The sequence below is a fragment of the Kwoniella shivajii genome, chromosome 2 (genome assembly GCF_035658355.1).
Source record: "Kwoniella shivajii chromosome 2, complete sequence".
Taxonomy (NCBI): domain Eukaryota; kingdom Fungi; phylum Basidiomycota; class Tremellomycetes; order Tremellales; family Cryptococcaceae; genus Kwoniella; species Kwoniella shivajii.
In genome coordinates this window covers 984,405-1,001,960 of record NC_085909.1, presented here as the reverse complement: position 1 = coordinate 1,001,960, position 17,556 = coordinate 984,405, and the positions used below count along the sequence as shown (strand labels likewise).

The following is a 17,556-nucleotide window of genomic DNA, read 5'->3' as shown; positions in this document are numbered from 1 at the left end:
GTGTTGTTTCCCGTTTTGTCATGTATCGTATGCCAGTTTATGATCAAAAGTTCCCCATCAGCAGGTGGAGGTGAAGGTTCATGATCACGTGACATGTACCTTTGAGATCGTTCGTAAATGTGAGATGAAGATATTTTGACAATTACGAGTTTTGCTTTTGCTTTCATCTGTAAATCATATAACCTTAAATCAGTAAAATCCCATTTCCCTTGGCTTCTGATACTGTGTCCTCATCTTCAAGTCATAAGGCTTTCGGGTACCAAAATGCTGCCTCGACCAGCTCGACTCGTTCGACAAAACGTTATTACGGGTTGTCGCAAACGACATTTCACCTCCACTTTTGTCGTACGAGCTTCTTCTACCCAAGGTCAGGTCGTGGGTCAAGCACCTTCACCTACATTGGACGATAGCTTCCATGACTTGATCAAAGAGGGAGATATGGGCATGGGAATGGGACCTAAACGTAGCTTAAAGTCAACATCGAAAGGAAAAGGTAAAATGACAATACCAGATTTAGAGTTAGTAGATGATTCACATCCTTCATCAAGTAAAAGTCAACACAAATTCGGGTTGATAGTGGAAGATCTAGATGAATTGGATTCATCCAAGTATGATGAAGAGGAAGTAGGCGAATTCGATTTTAGTAGAAGGGAAGAAAGAAGATCGCCGGCAACTGTTTTGGGAAGCAAAAGAGTCGGCGTGGTAGTTTTGCCTGATCACTTGAAGAATGGCATTCAACGTCAAATCGATCGTAAGTCCAAGATCATCTCTCCGTAATGCAGCATTATATGTTGCGGAACCTTCTGTATCTTGCTAGTCACTTACCATCTCGTGTGTAATTGAGCTGACATATATATATTTTCTTCATTGTTTTGTAGAGCTGGACAATCCACGCACATTACGACAATCCTATTTATCCCTACCTTCATCATCGTCAAGAAGATCAAGAGAAGAAAAAGTAGACCATCGATCAAGCAGACCCAGAAAGACAGTAGAAGGTGAACTTGCAAAAGCTGCCGGTATCTTACCTGGTGAATATGGAGTTGTCAGAAACGTATTTGAGGAGTTGGAAAGACGATTAGGGAAAGGATGGTTGGATAGATCTACGACTGCTGAAAAGAAGGAGATCGTGGAGTATTCAGGTGGATTAGGCTCTGGGTCATGGTACGTATTCTGCTGCTCTCGTCACACGTAGATTCATACTGACCAGGAGCCTGTACTACTTTTTGACAGGGCAACGATCGATGCATTCTTAGAATCATCCACAAGCGATAACCTGAAAATACAACTGGTACATTCTTCTAGACACAGTCTAGACCTTGCTCAAAAGATTATGGAAGGTGAGTCTATCCCCTTTGTAATCATTCGAGCTGTAGTAGGCTAACAAATTGTTATTTGTTAGACGTATCTGAGCAAGCTGCTGATGTCCATTTCAATCGCAAACATGTTCCTTCCGATCATCGTGTGAGTCATCATCTGGAATACCATCAACACGCTCTTCTGACAATTGACTGAATCTTGACGTCCTTCTACAGCCCGCTGTCGTTCTATCTACCTTCTTACTGTCAACATTACCTACTCAACCTTCCCAGCAGACTCACCTCAACCAACTTCTATCCTTGAAATCGCCGTACATCGTCCTGATAGACAAGTCTACTCCTACAGGATGGCAAGCTATTTCTCGAGCGCGATCATATCTTCTAGACCAATCAAATTCAGACGACCCATTGCATGTCTTGGCTCCTTGTCCTCATGATGGAATCTGCCCGTTGGTTTCCACAGAGGACAAATGTAGCTTCAGTCAACGAATTCAGCGACCTTCGTTCGTCAGAAAGACCAAACACTCAAATAGAGGAGAAGAGGATACTGGTTATTGTTATGTTGTTATAGCAAGAGGAGAAAGGCCGATCTCAAACTTACCAGACGAGCCTACTTTTAGGGGTATGCCTAAAAGCTCCCTTGGGAGGTTGGGTGGAGTGGGTAAAGAAGAACTGGCGAGATCAAGATTGAAGCAAGACGGTAGGAGTGTCTTGAGAGAGATAGAAGGACATGAAGGTATATTAGAAGTCGTCAATCTACCCGAGCAAGAACATGTGAATGAACATGATCGTGTGGAGTTGGATGCAGAAGATAAACAAAAGATGCAGAACGGCCTAAGGGAAGAAGCGTATTCCTGGCCTAGGCTTGTCGCTCCGCCCATGAAAAGGAGTGGTCATGTAACTATGGATGCTTGTTGCCCCGATGGTGAGTTTTCTTAATTGATCCTTCGTTTCCATCTTCACATACGTTTTGTGCCTCTGCCATATCGCAACTCATGTTCCATTTATCACATCTACACCAGGAGACAAGCTGATGTGTTCAAAACAAAAGGCAATATCCAACGATTGACATATTCCAAATCTCACTCGAAACAAGGCTACCATGATGCTCGTAAATCCTCCTGGGGAGATATCTTCCCTCATACTCCCAAAGCCACACCTGTGGTCCGAACACGAGGTGTCAGAAGGCTGAACAAAACACAAAATGATGATGAGGTTTTAAACGAACTTCTCGCTGCCTCAGCTGAAGAGAGATCGGATAATGACTCTGCAACTTTAAAGGAATTGGAGAGTCTAGGGATCAAGCTTCCAAAAGCTGAAGTCATCGAAGAAGCTGATCTGGAAGGAGAATCATCGAGCTCAGACTCATTTCGAAAATCGTATCAAACGGAGGGGCCATTCAGCAAAAGTGGTCAAAAGAGAGGTTTCAGTAATATGACCATGACCCCATCGCGTCATACGGTACAGAGTGAGTGACAGACTCCTCTCGTTGGTTATCGGACCACAGCTAAAATTCACCTCTGCTTTAGTCACTAGATCATCAAATCCACTACAGACTCGATCTATGTCCGCTCGACCTCCTCCTCGACCAAAAGTAACTCTCTCCACTCTCAGAAAACTTTCCAAATCCGATACCCCCATTACTGTTCTTACAGCTTATGACTATCCCACTGCATTGCTTTCCGAATCATGTGGTGTAGATATGACTCTAGTTGGAGATTCGCTTTCCCAAGTTTGTTTGGGTCATGATTCGACGACTCAAATAACTTTGGAAGAAATCATTCACCATGCTAAAGCAGTTACAAGAGGATCTAAAACGCCATTTGTTTTCGCAGATTTACCATTCGGTTCATTCGAAGTATCATTAGAAGAAGGAGTTAGAAACGTGATCAAATTGATCAAAGAAAGTGGAGTGGATGGAGTGAAGATTGAAGGTGGAGTAGAAATCATACCACTAGTTCGAAAATTATCAGAAATTGGAATACCTGTTATGCCTCATTTAGGTCTACAACCTCAACGGGCGACGTCTTTATCTGGTTATTTGGTTCAAGGAAGAACAGCTCAAAGCGCTTATGAAATATATCAAACTGCTTCCGAAATGAAAGATGCCGGAGCATTTGGTCTATTACTTGAAGCTATTCCACATAATGTAGCTAAGAAAATCACTGATGATTTAGATATCATCACGATCGGTATCGGAGCTGGAAATGGTACGAATGGACAAGTATTAGTCATAACGGACGTACTCGGAACGTATTCTCAAGAAGATATAGTTGGCGATGATGCAAAGGAATCAACTTTAGTCGAAACACCAAACCAATTACAACAAGCTTCAGAACTGACATTACCAACACCAAAGAAACCATCTGCATCTCCTAGATTCGTAAGACAGTTCGGTTCAATTGGAATGGCATCAAAATACGCCATCAACCAATATGTACAAGCTGTTAAAGATAGGTCTTTCCCTGATACGAAAGAAAGCTACAACATGAAGAAAGATGAATGGGATGGTTTCCTCACATTGTTAGAGGAGGCAAAGGTCAATAATCAATCACCTTGACGAACGAAAGGATGGAAAAAATCGAGAACAATAGAATAAGGTTCCTTCATGACTCCTAATGATTATAGTGTAGAGTAGAATGTTGTACATAAATCCCCAACACATTAGATATCTTATCATAAAACATCTCAACTCAGTAACTCATGACTATCGTAGATGCATAATCATCTATATTATCCATTCATACCTTTTTGTCTTCTTGTCGAGCGACACGTCGGTCTTGATCATTTTGCGCAACACTGCGTCTCGACATCAACTCGCGACTTCGAAGATCAGCCTTGTGAGACAACATCTTTGTCCATACACACCGATCCCAGGTACCGTGACGATAGCAATAGCCTTTCCTGTTTAAACTATGATGCCGTGACGGAATGCATTCGCGGATGATATGGAAATATAAAGTGCTTTATCGATGATGTTGCTTGCTGATGATCGTGAAATGAGAGTTTACAACAGACATGTATGATACAGGTGATTTGGATAGATCTCGACATTTTTGATGCGATCAAACTAAGATCATCTTCCCCTGCCCTTAGCTCTACCTCTTGATTTTGAACTACCCCTGCCTCTACCTCCACCTCGACCGCCACTGCTATATCCACCACCATCGTTGGGACAATTGTTTGACCAATGACCACTTCCGCCACATTTGAAGCAATCTGTGCAATCAGGATATCAGCCTGCACATGAGTTTAGCCGTTCATGAGAAAGCGAACCTACCACCTGTGCTACCTGCTCCTCCTCCTCCACTAATTGTTCGACCCCCACCTCCATAATTCCCTGATCCCTCGTTGGGACAATCCTTAGACCAGTGTCCGTTCTGACCACACTTGAAGCATTCTAACGTTGATTCTAGTCAGCTCACCGAATCAGTCCACTCACGATAAGAATGACTTACCTCCTCCTGTATTACCTCCTCCTGCACTGGATCTCCCTGCGCCACCGCCCCCAGAAAGGCCGGGGGCATATCCACTACCAGAACCAGATGCACCATTTTCGTCTGCCCACTCGAAAAACCCACAGCTTGCTCGAGGATTATTCGGACATGCCCTACAGCATTCATCAGATGAGCTGACCACAATATCACCATGTCACGACCGCTATCATAAATGAGATGGGATCTATCATAGTACTCACCAGAATTGTTTGCCTTTATTTGGCCCATCTTTCATTACTGAGCCAAACTTCGCCTCCAAATCGCAATTGCATCGAATATGTTGATCATTACCGCGAACCTCGTTTCGGCTCTGAATATATATATATATCGATCAGCTGGTACTTTCTTCTTGAACGGACAGAGCAATGATTAATGGGCCAAGTAGAGTACTTACCGAAGGTCGTTGTTTCTTGGCGGGCGGCTGACTCCGCGACAGAGCGTTCCCAGTGGTCATCGACGCTGAAGTACCTTCCTCCGCCCATTCCTATACCTGATATCAGTTGGAGCTCTTTGCATATGAACTCAACAAACTCGCGAAATATCCACATTGCTCCCCTTGCGGTTTTTGACAAGTCCAGAACTGTCTTCCAACATGTGCAGAATCGGCTTTTTGGACTTTTCTAGACACGGCAGGCAGATCGCAATTACACCTTTTAGGAGTATCATCAGGTGGGCCGTCGTTTGAACCTGGCCGGTCAGCTTTCCACCCGCCGGCGTGAGAAGGGATGGTAGGTGAACTTACTGTTACGGTCAAAGTTTCTTTTCCTCGACGTTTCAACATCTCCTCTGCTGGTTTCAATGGCTCCAGCTCCTCTTGCTCCTCTTCCTCTCGAGCTTGTTCCTCTGGTTGAGGTCCCTCTGCCTCTTGTCGCCCTCGTTCTGCCTCCTCCTCTTGGCGGCCCTCCTTCATTCCCATCATCGTCGTCTTCATCGTCATCAACTTGATTGCCTCTGGCCCCTCGAGGTAGTGCAGCTCCTCTGCCACCTCTACCACCTCGATCTCCTCTAACAGCTCCTCTTCCTCTCCGACTCTGCGCAGCTGCTCTCAAAGCCTCTTGAGCTTCCCCCCTTCCATGCAGGTAATCAATGACACTCTGCTAGAATGTCAGCTAGCTCTTCGATTTTCTTATGGGTTGCCTCACTTCAATTACAACCTCGAAATCTCGTCTAGCTCTAATAAAAACCTCTTTGTACTCATCAATCGTTTGATCCAGGATTTCTCGCTTGACCTTGGCTCCGTCGCATACTAGCTGCATACGGTGTTCAGTCTTATGCGGCTATGTCAGCTCTTACTCATCGGGACAGTAAAAAGATTTATAGCTAACCTCTCGACGTAAATGAGGCTTGCTCAGGGATCTATCAAAGCCGATCTTATCATAGCCTTCTACCAAACCTACACCAAGTTGAGAAGGGACGAGATATTTAGTCTTTTGTTCTTGCTTTTCGTTTACATATTGCCTTTCGATGATTTTTGATATATGTTCAGCGATGGTAGCATCGGTACCTGAACCAGCGAATCAGTAACTGAATACAGAGCACAACTATTCATCGCCTGGATTGACCTACCAATCCCATTCTTGTCCATCAATCCTACGAGATCTGCTTCAGTAAGCAGATTCGGTCTTGAGGTACTACCGTCCTTCAGCTCGATGATGGTCGGCGTAAATAATTCTCCTTCTTGGAAATCTGGTAAAGCGGAATCGGACCATTTGTCATAAGGATAAACTTCGAGATAATTTCGTTGAGTGATGACAAGACCTAAAACAGCGGCGTGTGAGATGCTTTCGATGATTCGGGTTTGAATCAGCTTACCACTTGTATGAAAGATCTCATCAGCAATATTTATCTCCGCAGTGGTAGTTTTTCCTTCTGCGTTCTTAGAACATGAAGCTAAGAACCTCCTTGTGACAAGTTCGAAGACTCTTCTCTCGTCGGCTTCCAGGTTTCCAGCGTGAGCGGTAGGATGAATCGGAGGATGTGCTTTATCATTCTTCTTGCCATTCCTAGGCCGTTGATAATCCCCATCTATCAATCTACGACACGATATCAGCCATAGACAATCGCGCTTTATCAAAGTAACTTACTTCCGCGCATATTGGCCCCACTGATTATCAAATGTCTGCTTTTGGATCAAGCTATTGAAGTCAAACGCTCGGTCATATTGATCGGTCTCGGTACGAGGATAACTCAGAATACCTTTCTGATAAAGCTTTTCGGCAATCTGAAACCATATTCAGCTGATCGATTCAAGGGTTTCCCAACAACAGAGGTACACACATCAAGGACACGTTTAGGAGCCATTCTAAGTAATCTCGAACCGGATTGTTGCAATTCCACAGTTGTCAAGGGAAGTGGTTTCCTGTTTTTGTTTATCAGAGCCTGCTCACCGGTAGAGTGGTACCAATAATCACTTACCATTTGGTTGTAGGTTTAGTTTCCACTTTTACTACTGTTGCCTCTGGATCCATTGCACATTGCTCGTAAAGAACAGCAGCTATATCCATATCGAAAAGATGATTTCTCCTCCATTTGAATTCTACCGTTCTTACTTCTCCTTCTTCATCTGTTCTTTCGATACAGACGTATATGTACCAGAATGTTTCTGGAACGAAGGATTGTTCGCGGTTGTATTGATCGACGACGAAGCCCAGCGTTGGGAATTGACAAGGACCTATGTGAAAGGCCAGGTAGGTAATAATCAATTGAGGTGGACCGATGTATACACCGCCAACAGATAGAGGAGCTGGTGTCAAGTCATGAAATATCTAAGTTCAGGTGAAACAGAACGTACCATAACTAACGACCTGTTCTGCCAATTCTGGTATTCTGACTTGCAGACTCATTGTCATCAATCTAGTGAACGCTGCACCTATTCTTAAATCTAATGAAATTCTAGCTTCTACAGCATCGGCTTGACGTACATCTAAATCGTTGGCTTGACGAGCAGCTTGATGGATTTGTCTGAGACGTTAGGCACACACATCTGTAAGCTGTTTATTAGTTGTCAGTGAGGACGAGGCAGCTTACGCAGCTATAATGGCACTGAATCTAGCTCTCTTCACGATCAGATTTTGATTGACCCTTCGACATACTGAAGCTACCTCTGAACCTATATGTTCACCTTCTCTATCACAATCTGTCCAAATCATCAACAAATTCGCATGTCTGGCTTCTGACTGTAGATTTTGTTCGACTTTCTTCAGGTCCTGTAACAAGTATCATTGATGTAAGCAAACTATTGAATTGGCACTCAGGGAGGAATGAGGTGACATACTTTGCTAACATAGGTGAGTATAGGAGCATCGAATAAGGCGAAAGGATCACAAGAACTCCATTTTCTATGATCATCGTCAAAATCCTGTGACTTTATTAGCTAGATTCGGAGAAGAGTACTTGACTTAACTAAGATACTACCACTTACTGAGCTTGTGAGATGGCCCAAAACAGCTGTTACTGTAAATGCGGCTCCTCTTCCTTGACCTAGTGGAGGTGGAAGGTTATAGTCGAAATCGTAGTTTCTGATATATTTATGAGGGCTATTTCGCTACACACGACATGATAAGTAAGCTTCGTAAAGGAGATCACTTTCGGGAGAAATTTGCCTTCGCTTGACAGGTTGATAGCTCGATGGACAGCTATATGAATATAGAAAACTCACATGTGTCCAATGTCCTCCAGATAAAATCTCTGTGATACTCTTTGCTATACTTGGCTTTTCAGCGACACAAAGCACTTTCATCTCTTCGACGCTTCATAGCTTCCCACGCTGAGCTCGAACTTGGATCAAGTGGGTTGTATTCTTATCAACGACTCGAAGAGTAGGTAAAGTATGAAATGTAGAAGTATACAATGACTTGCAATGACGTTCTACGCGTTGATCTTGCAACATTATTTAAATTGATTGATGAGAGCAGTCGCGCGTTTCGGATAAGTCGAGTCAACCCAGTACTCTTTCATTCGCCACCCATCAGCTATAAGCAGCATCAACTGTGATCTCTTATCACACTTTGCTTCCTCAACAGAGTCACACATGCATTCGTTCAAATCATGGCTGAACTTCATATCGCAGCATGAGAGAAACAGCCGGACAAAGTCAAGTTAAATTTCCATTTTCCTATCGGCAAGCTCGGTCTTTATTCCGCTTCTTGGAAATCAAGCGCGATAAAGTTGGAAAATATTCGTACAACATATCCTTATCACTCAAAAATGGATAAAAAACGAGATAGGATTTTCCAACAAATATGTGTGGGATACGCCTCATTTTCTCTTGATCCACAATACATAAAGCTCATCGAGTTGACCTCCTGATTGCATCTTTTCCCCCCTTTCTCTCCGTTTTATTCTCATCTCGATACTCATATAACAAACGTTGAACACAATCATCTTCCACTAGACCAGGTGAGTGTATTTCATTATTTCTTGATATGAGTTTATTCTATTTTATCCCGATCAAGGAATGGTCCTTTTTACGTGCTTTTCAGGGATTTTTACAATTATTTTCGTTTATTTTCTCTTCTCAAACTTCTGCTTAATTTTTCGAGTCTGTCTTTTTCCAACTCAGGTACCAAATCGGTGCAAAGCAGTAATACCATTAGGGGGTGTATGGAGATCTGACCACCTCTGTTTCTGCAGCCAAGGAAAATTCCATTCCATCAACCAACTGATTTACAAAACCTTTCGATCTTTTTAATTCTCTTTTAAATCCAAAGAATAAGTTTTACCTCAATGCCTTCATTGAGTTCAACTAGATCAATCCTATCAACCTTAAGATCCACAAAACCTACTTTCACCAAAAACATCAGAATGTCTTCTTCCGTTCCCGTTCCCAAGGATTTTGTGAGTTTTCGATGATGCCAAAATAAGACGCGCAGCTTTTCAACGTGGACTGAAGCTGATCTCCAAGTTGATTGATCCGAAAAAAATAGAACGCCTGTCTTTACACACCTTTGGCTGAAGCTGACCCAGAGGTCAACAAGCTCATCGAGCAAGAAACATGGAGACAATTCTCTGGTCTCGAGTTGATCGCTTCCGAGGTGAGTCTCAATACTATTTCATCATCGGCTATTCCGATACATTACATGGCTGATCTGCTTCAATGGAATGAAATAGAACTTGACATCTCTCGCCGTTATGGAAGCCAACGGATCTATCTTCACCAACAAATACTCTGAAGGTCTGCCCGGTGCTAGATACTACGGTGGTAACGAGGTGAGTTGAACTGATGGTGCAAAGCTCTCGGAAGAAAAGCTAGACTTTGGCGCTGACTGAACCAATTGACCTTCAGTACACCGACATCCTTGAAAACATCACCCGAGAGCGAGCCTTGAAAGCTTTCAACCTCGACCCTAAACAATGGGGTGTCAACGTTCAACCTTACTCCGGTTCTACTGCCAAGTGAGTGATTAACTATACTATATGAGGCAAACATCCCCTAATAACAAATTTGTCCCCTTGTCCAGCTTCGCCGCCTTCACTGCCCTCATCAACCCTCAAGACCGAATCATGGGTCTTGGTCTTCCCGATGGTGGACATTTGACTCACGGTTACTACACCGCCAAAAAGAAGATCACCGCTTCTTCAGTCTACTTCCAATCTTTCCCTTACCGAGTTGACCCCAAGACTGGTATCATTGATTACCCTCAACTAGAGACCAATGCCAACTTGTTCAAACCCCGATTAGTGGTTTGTGGTGGATCAGCTTACCCTCGAGATTGGGATTACCAACGATTAAGAAAGATTGCCGATGCTCAAGGAGCTTACCTTTTATCTGATATGGCCCATATCTCCGGTCTCGTTGCTGCCGCCGAACAAAACTCTCCTTTCGAATACTGTGATGTCGTCACCACCACCACTCACAAGACATTGAGAGGACCAAGAGCCGGTTTGATCTTCTTCCGAAAGGACAAAGAAGCCGATCTTGAAGCCAGAGTCAACGCCGCCGTTTTCCCCGCTTGTCAAGGTGGTCCCCACAACAACACCATCGCCGGTATTGCCGTTGCTCTCAAGCAAGCCGCCGATCCCGCTTTCAAACAATACGCTAAACAAGTTCGAGCCAACGCCGCTGCCATGGCAGCTGTTCTCTTCAAGCACGGTTACAGACTTCAAACCGATGGAACAGAGAACCACTTGATCCTTTGGGACTTGAGACCTATCGGTTTGACCGGTTCAAAGGTTGAGAAAATCTGTGACGCCGCTCACATCACATTGAACAAGAACGCTGTTGCCGGAGACAGTGAGTCAAAATTTTTCTCGCCATTTGAATCTTACCCCTTCATTAGACTCTCTCATCTGCGCGGACAAGTTCTTCATTAGAACAACTTTGCTAACCTACAACCGTCCTTCTTCCAGCCTCCGCTCTTGTACCCGGTGGTGTACGAATCGGTACTTCCGCTTTAACCTCTCGATCAATGGTTGAATCCGATGTTGAACAAGTAGCTGAGTTCCTCCACCGAGTCGTTCAAATATCCTTGAAGACCCAAGAAGAGGCCGGATCTAAACTCCTCAAAGACTTCGTAAAAGCTTACGAAGGTCAAGGAGAAGCATCTAAATTGATCGCTGAACTCAAACAAGATGTCATGAAATTCTCCACTTCCTTCCCTCTTCCCGGTGTTCCCGACACTGTAAGTCTTCTCCCCTTGCACTATCAATCCAAACCATGACAAACATGACAAATTGCTAAATACTATATATGATGAAATAGTCCAAGATCGTCCGACCTGAAGGCGTCAATCTTTAAATGGGTATAATCGATCCAGTCGACATTTGCCAAGATAGAGTGTCTGGGGGATGTGCATTTTCGGGTTTATAGTATATCGAAGGACAAAACCAAAACATAAAAACATATATAGATGACCATTTCATCATGGTCCATTTTGTACAATCCATGTGACATTGTTCATTCATCTGATAAACTGGCGCTAGAGTTTGCGAACTCTGCTCTCTCTTTCTTGCTACATTTTCAAATACATTTGACGATCGGGACACTATAGGTCCAGTTGTTTCATTACAAATTTGAAACAAGATAATTTCGCTATACAGATCAATCCAGGACACGTTTGATATGCTTAAGACACACTTAAGCATGTCCCCTGATTGCAACAGGTTTGTAGAGCTCATTGATCTCTTTCAATTCTTCTTCCTTCAAACCCAATTGCATTCCTTTGATCAATTCATCCAATCTTTCTGTACTTTTCACGCCTACGATAGGAGCGGTAACCCAAGGTGATTGACAACTCCAAGCGATGGCTACTTCTGCCATGGTGACGTTTCTCTTTTTGGAGATTTCTTCTATTTTATCGATGATGAGTTTATCAGAAGGTTGTTGTCCTCTTCCATCAGGTTGTTTCGTCCTGGTCGTGTTATCCATCTCGGAAAATGGTCGACAAAGAAGCCCTGCTGCCATAGGACCCCATGGTATCTGCACAGGCCAGGCCATTAGCAGCTAGTCTCGACAAGACGCGTTCTGGTCTGAGACTGTATGAGGGGATAGAAGAAACGGTAGGGCCTCCTGCTAACTCACAACTCCTACGCCAAAGTGCTTCAACATTGGCATCATCTCCCTTTCTTCTTCTCTGTACATTGCGCTATGCTGATTTTGCATCGAAATAAAAGGTGTGAGTCGGTTTTGTATGGCGTATTCTGCGGTATTGAATAGGACAATATTAACCTCGTTTGTCATGTCTGATCTCTCAGTGCAGTATTTCGAAAAACGCTCACGCTGCATAAGTTGGAATTGCCAAGCCCAACAACTACTCATACCGACATATCTTACCCAGCCATTTTGAACAACATCATGAAGAGCTTGCATAGTTTCTTCAAAAGGAGTTTCGGAATCCCATCGATGTACTTGAAGAAGATCGATATACTCTACTTGAAGCCTTTCGAGTGAAGCCTTAACAGAAGCGAAAACTCTCTAAAAAAAGAAGCGGCACAAATCAAGTTCAGCTGATCGTCATCGCCATGGGACACTAGTTGAAATGGTACCTAAAGGTTGAGAGCGAATGATTTGATATTCACCTTTCTGTTGGTACCTTTTTGGTTTGTCCATCCTGCGGGACCCTTATCTTCGACTTTACCATCTGTACCGAATACTTTGGTCAAGATGACGACACTTTCTCTTTGAATTTCGTGTTTCTTAAGGAATTTCCCAAGAATCACTTCTGATTCTCCACCAGAATAGACATTAGCAGTATCGAAAGTCTACCCATAGCAAGCCTTTGTCGTCAATAGCACGTTCTTCACTGATGACACCTTATCACTGCTCGTTCTCCGACGAAGTGTAACGGGAATTTCGCGGAGAAACGTTAGGGTGACAATAGGTTTTGAAACTCACATTGATACCTTGATCATAAGCGTATTTCAATTGCTTTATACCTTCATCGTGATCAGGAATCATCCATTCTTGTCCTGAGCCATATTGCATACAGCCCAAAATCAACTTGGATACCTAAAAGTCATCAGAACCAGTCAGCTCGAATTTATGCGAGGGAGAAAGGTAGATCGGTTTGTCAAAGCTAGCCTGTAATACTCTCTGGGTGATCACTTACTTTAAGACCTGATTTCCCAAGGTTGACATACTGCATTTGCGTTTTAGTTTCTGACATTTTGACTGGACTATCGAAAAGTGGTCTGAAGTTTGTTGATTCTTATCTGTGTTGACGATCGTACAATGATGAGGATGATAAGGGGGGAATGAAAGAAATGAATACAACCTAGATCTCGCACTCTCCTTATATGATAATACCTCAAGGATGATTTGTCCCGGGGCATATGGGGTCCTTTCCCTTCCCACAAGTCGAACAGGTTACAAGTCATTTTGGTAGATTATATCGTCATTCGTCATGCGAACATCACATCACATCTCTGTTCAGAAATGTGGAGGTGCTCATCGTCTTCTCTCTTCGCACATGACCTTCCTGCGAGTATTGGAAGATTATACGTCTATTACGGTATTGCACCTCCACTTTAATCAGAGTACGGCGAAAGCGACGCCGAAGTTCCGGATCCCATAGAAACCCGTACTTCGTATTCTGTGTCGCTCGGATTTCACCGATCACAGCACTTTTACAGGATCATCATATATGTATGCAGTAGTACAAAGAGGACATAGAATCACATGATGAAACAATTGGTCATTGACAACTTGGCGCACACCTCAACAACGTCTTTACTTCATCATCCAGCGTTACATCTGTCTGTCTTGAAATGACTTCTTATACAGTGCTCTTTGTGAGAAATCAAGTTGAAGATGGCAATTTGGGTCTATTGTGGGGTACACCTAATATTGATATGGTCAATTGTAATGAAGATGCATCGCGGTTAAGTGCTTTCACGCTCACTAAAAGGTGTTCTCCAATTCTGCAACTGGAAATAGATCGATATTTAGCTTTCATCTTCTCGAATGTGTGATGAACTAATACTCACAACTGTCAATCTCCTCAATTTCTTTTGATCCATCGATGGATTGATAGCAGTTTCTTCATCCCAATTAACCTCATTTCTAAGTGGTGAATCATCACCTTTCTTACTGAGAGCTATACGCAAATCATCGTCTTTATCCCATTGTCCACCTTCTCGAAGTAATGACATCAAAGTCTGACTGGCTCTTCGATCGATTGCATTTCCTGCTTCCATCGAATTCTGATGTGAAGGTACAGGTAGTCCCTGTTCTTGTTGTTGTTGGCCGACCATAACCTGCTGTCCTGCAGGGGTACTACTGTAACTTCGAGGGAGATAGACCTAGATGAACGACTTCAGATTTCCGATCAAATGCCAAAGTTTGACGACTAAAGGAACAGAAGGACAGAACGAGTAGACGTACCATGACTGAGACTATATTGGCAAAGAAATACGACCCAAATGAAATTTGATGTAACAAGTCTACCCGGCGCGTCAAACGATGGTCAGTGTGTTATTCAGGGGACTATCATCTGATCTGTCTCGACTCGGATTCGCGAATAAAGAATGAGAGGACAACGCCAGTGATGATGAAAAGACGCGAAAGGAAGACAAAGAAGCGAGACGAGGTGAGCTGAAACTGAGCAGGTCGACAAGAAGAGCGATGAATAGGGAGGAGACCTGAAGGAAGTCATACCCCAACTCACCAGCAGCTATGTGGTTCATGTTGATTTTCCTCTCTTTCGTCAAAGCGTCAACGCCTAGAATTAGGATACAAGTGGTGAAAATTGCTCGAAAAAAAGTCCGAACTTTATTGGCTTCTGTTCGATGAGGTATTCAGTTGGACGTAGCTGAATGATACTGACCACCTTCAAGTAGAATGGACCGATGAATGGAATGAGAATGACTTACCATGGTAAAAATGTAATCTTCAACGCCTAGAATTAGGATACAAGTGGTGAAAATTGCTCGAAAAAAAGTCCGAACTTTATTGGCTTCTGTTCGATGAGGTATTCAGTTGGACGTAGCTGAATGATACTGACCACCTTCAAGTAGAATGGACCGATGAATGGAATGAGAATGACTTACCATGGTAAAAATGTAATCTTGAGCGTACTTCAGGTCCAGCACCTGATCGTTTCTGAGATGAAGGGATTAGTCATTGACCTTCCTGATCATGGATTTCCGAGTACATGGGTCGTTCTAAGACTTACTACATTATTCAGAAATTTCGGAAATCTGAGTAATACTGTCGAAGCTGATAAACAGACTCTATGTCCCTCGATCGACATCAGTACATAGGCCGGATATCCCCATTGAGAAGAATCAAAAATCCTGGTATCCACTTATGTGTAAGGGTATGGCAACTCACAAAGCTTCGATGACACCACCAGCTACGAACATTCTACCCATCTGAGTATCCATACCTTCATATCCTATCCATCCAGTACCGATAATTCCAATTGGCGTTATGATACTGATCAATAGCCAAATGAAGAAGAAAGGTGATCTGAACCAGCTTTTTCCACTTTTCGGTCTACGTATTGCTCTCATTAAATGCCACCAATATAATCCTTCTTCGGCATTTAACGATACTTGTAGAGAAAAGGATACTATTTCCCGAACATCAGACCGGATATGATCGCACGGTAAAGGAACTTCACTATCGTTCAGCTGATAGGGGTATTCGGGATACTCACTGCATACCCATACTGTCAACGGAGTGTTAAGAGCTTTATAATCTTCAGTGTAGAGTATGGTGGGAACTGGCATCGTCCCCTTTTGAGGTATATACATCCATCCCAATTGATATTTGACATCTGGAGCAATTTCAGAGCCACTATCAACTATCAGCGGCGGATGCGTGCAAAAAGAAGTGATATCGAATTACACTTACATGCCCACCCAGCTCCCCAAATGAACATTCCAATCTCACATAACAGGAGCATCCACTACCTGGAGGTCAGCTGCGATCACTTTTTTCACAACCGAGAAATTACACACAGTCAAGAGAGCCCTAAACCAGTCTTTCTTGTTTGGGATAAGACATCTGCATCGATCAAATTTGTGAGCGTGATGAATAGTATACACCAAAGCCTGTATATGTACGGTATAAGCACTTTTCACCATACCCTCGTATCTTCCGATTTCAAAGATTGAAGGGTCACATACGGTGGCAGATAGTATACAGACTAGATTCGTATTTGTGTCATTTATGGTTGACATCTGATTTGGTATATATTCTTATTAAACTGAAGAAAGATCAACGATAGTGCAGGAAATCACCAGTAAACAGTTGATCGTATCGAATAAGAAAGATTAGATCACATGAAACAATGATTTATGGCAGAAAATCTGTCAATTGACTTCATAAGAAATCAGTCATATAACACTGATCGAGTCCCTTTGTAATACGTCCTGCATTGAGCGTCCTCTGTGGACAAAGGATGCTTTCGATTGAATGCAATACCCCTTAATTGGTATGTCCATTGAGTAGTACTGGAAAGAGCAAGCAGAATCTGAGCTCTTCTAGCCGATGTAGATGTTACACTGGGATATCAATGCGAATATCACTTCAACAGATTCCGCTCATACAGGAATCAACCTCCATAGACGACCTGCTTATCACTAGATGCTTCAGTCATGGATCAGTACGGAAACCTTTATCATACTGCAATACTCGATATGTGGTGGAACCCGGTTCGCAGCTTTGCAACCGCGATGCTAGCCAGGCTTCACTCAATTGGTGTTCAGCGGATGACGTCTAGCAATGATACTATATCCAGTTTATCCCATCTATAACCGTTGTACCGATAGTTCCCGTTAGTGCCATCAAGCATGAATTGTTTTTCCCAGCGATGTCAAGTAGAGTTCCAAAGCGAGGGGTTATTCAGAATTCATAAGGACCGCGTAGCATTCTAAGTGCTCCGAAGTTGCCCCGTTACCGATAAATCCTAGATGCAAGGGAGAGGATTTAGGCTCCACTAATTAAATTTCTGCCTATTCTCTAAAACGGTGAGAACCAATCGGCAGTCAACGAGCGACTGCGTTCATGGAAAGCTTGGCTCAGGAAAGAGATGTCTATTTCCATCCAGTTTTATTGAGGGGATGGAGACGGGGTCAAATGGAGGAAAAGGAACCGTTGAGGGGCATGGCAAGCAAAGCAAGCTAAATTCCTCGAAATGCCGACGCCACTGATCTCATCTCGTTTTCCCTTACCGCCGGCGCCCAGGATTACTTATTTTATGCTTTCAAGCTTGATTAAATCTGACAAATCGAGGGAAAATGACGAGAATGCTATTACACATGTTCGGGTCATCAAGAATGAAGACTTGTTCGATTGA

General features: G+C 43.3%; 5 protein-coding genes across 5 annotated transcripts; 2 read left to right on the top strand and 3 right to left on the bottom strand.

The window, feature by feature from the left end:
- Positions 1–264: 264 nt before the first annotated feature.
- On the top strand, positions 265–3,879 carry IL334_001725 (3-methyl-2-oxobutanoate hydroxymethyltransferase; the record flags this gene model as incomplete). Its single annotated transcript, XM_062933480.1, has 7 exons — positions 265–751; positions 879–1,164; positions 1,234–1,340; positions 1,403–1,464; positions 1,536–2,244; positions 2,371–2,787; positions 2,849–3,879. 7 exons carry the CDS (start codon positions 265–267, stop codon positions 3,877–3,879), a joined length of 3,099 nt encoding a protein of 1,032 aa, XP_062789531.1.
- A 516-nt stretch (positions 3,880–4,395) lies between these two features.
- IL334_001724 (uncharacterized protein) lies at positions 4,396–8,555 on the bottom strand (the record flags this gene model as incomplete). The annotated part of the gene is made up of 19 exons (XM_062933479.1): positions 4,396–4,538; positions 4,600–4,719; positions 4,778–4,929; positions 5,017–5,126; positions 5,211–5,300; positions 5,352–5,503; positions 5,559–5,910; positions 5,959–6,084; positions 6,142–6,320; positions 6,383–6,574; positions 6,629–6,849; positions 6,901–7,037; positions 7,094–7,175; positions 7,232–7,487; positions 7,608–7,777; positions 7,844–8,022; positions 8,091–8,174; positions 8,238–8,360; positions 8,475–8,555. The coding sequence occupies 19 exons, from the start codon at positions 8,553–8,555 to the stop codon at positions 4,396–4,398; spliced, it is 2,949 nt and encodes a 982-aa protein (XP_062789530.1).
- Positions 8,556–9,541: 986 nt separating this feature from the next.
- Positions 9,542–11,552, top strand: IL334_001723 (uncharacterized protein; the record flags this gene model as incomplete). The annotated part of the gene is made up of 7 exons (XM_062933478.1): positions 9,542–9,652; positions 9,742–9,849; positions 9,926–10,024; positions 10,101–10,210; positions 10,276–11,048; positions 11,165–11,436; positions 11,517–11,552. The coding sequence occupies 7 exons, from the start codon at positions 9,542–9,544 to the stop codon at positions 11,550–11,552; spliced, it is 1,509 nt and encodes a 502-aa protein (XP_062789529.1).
- Positions 11,553–11,891: 339 nt separating this feature from the next.
- IL334_001722 (uncharacterized protein) lies at positions 11,892–13,419 on the bottom strand (the record flags this gene model as incomplete). The annotated part of the gene is made up of 6 exons (XM_062933477.1): positions 11,892–12,233; positions 12,336–12,454; positions 12,533–12,728; positions 12,833–13,015; positions 13,149–13,262; positions 13,363–13,419. 6 exons carry the CDS (start codon positions 13,417–13,419, stop codon positions 11,892–11,894), a joined length of 1,011 nt encoding a protein of 336 aa, XP_062789528.1.
- A 633-nt stretch (positions 13,420–14,052) lies between these two features.
- Positions 14,053–16,438, bottom strand: IL334_001721 (uncharacterized protein; the record flags this gene model as incomplete). The annotated part of the gene is made up of 12 exons (XM_062933476.1): positions 14,053–14,093; positions 14,155–14,179; positions 14,240–14,554; positions 14,637–14,695; positions 14,920–15,033; positions 15,302–15,353; positions 15,427–15,484; positions 15,585–15,825; positions 15,913–16,032; positions 16,110–16,164; positions 16,217–16,309; positions 16,385–16,438. The coding sequence occupies 12 exons, from the start codon at positions 16,436–16,438 to the stop codon at positions 14,053–14,055; spliced, it is 1,227 nt and encodes a 408-aa protein (XP_062789527.1).
- Between the last annotated feature and the right edge of the window lie 1,118 nt (positions 16,439–17,556).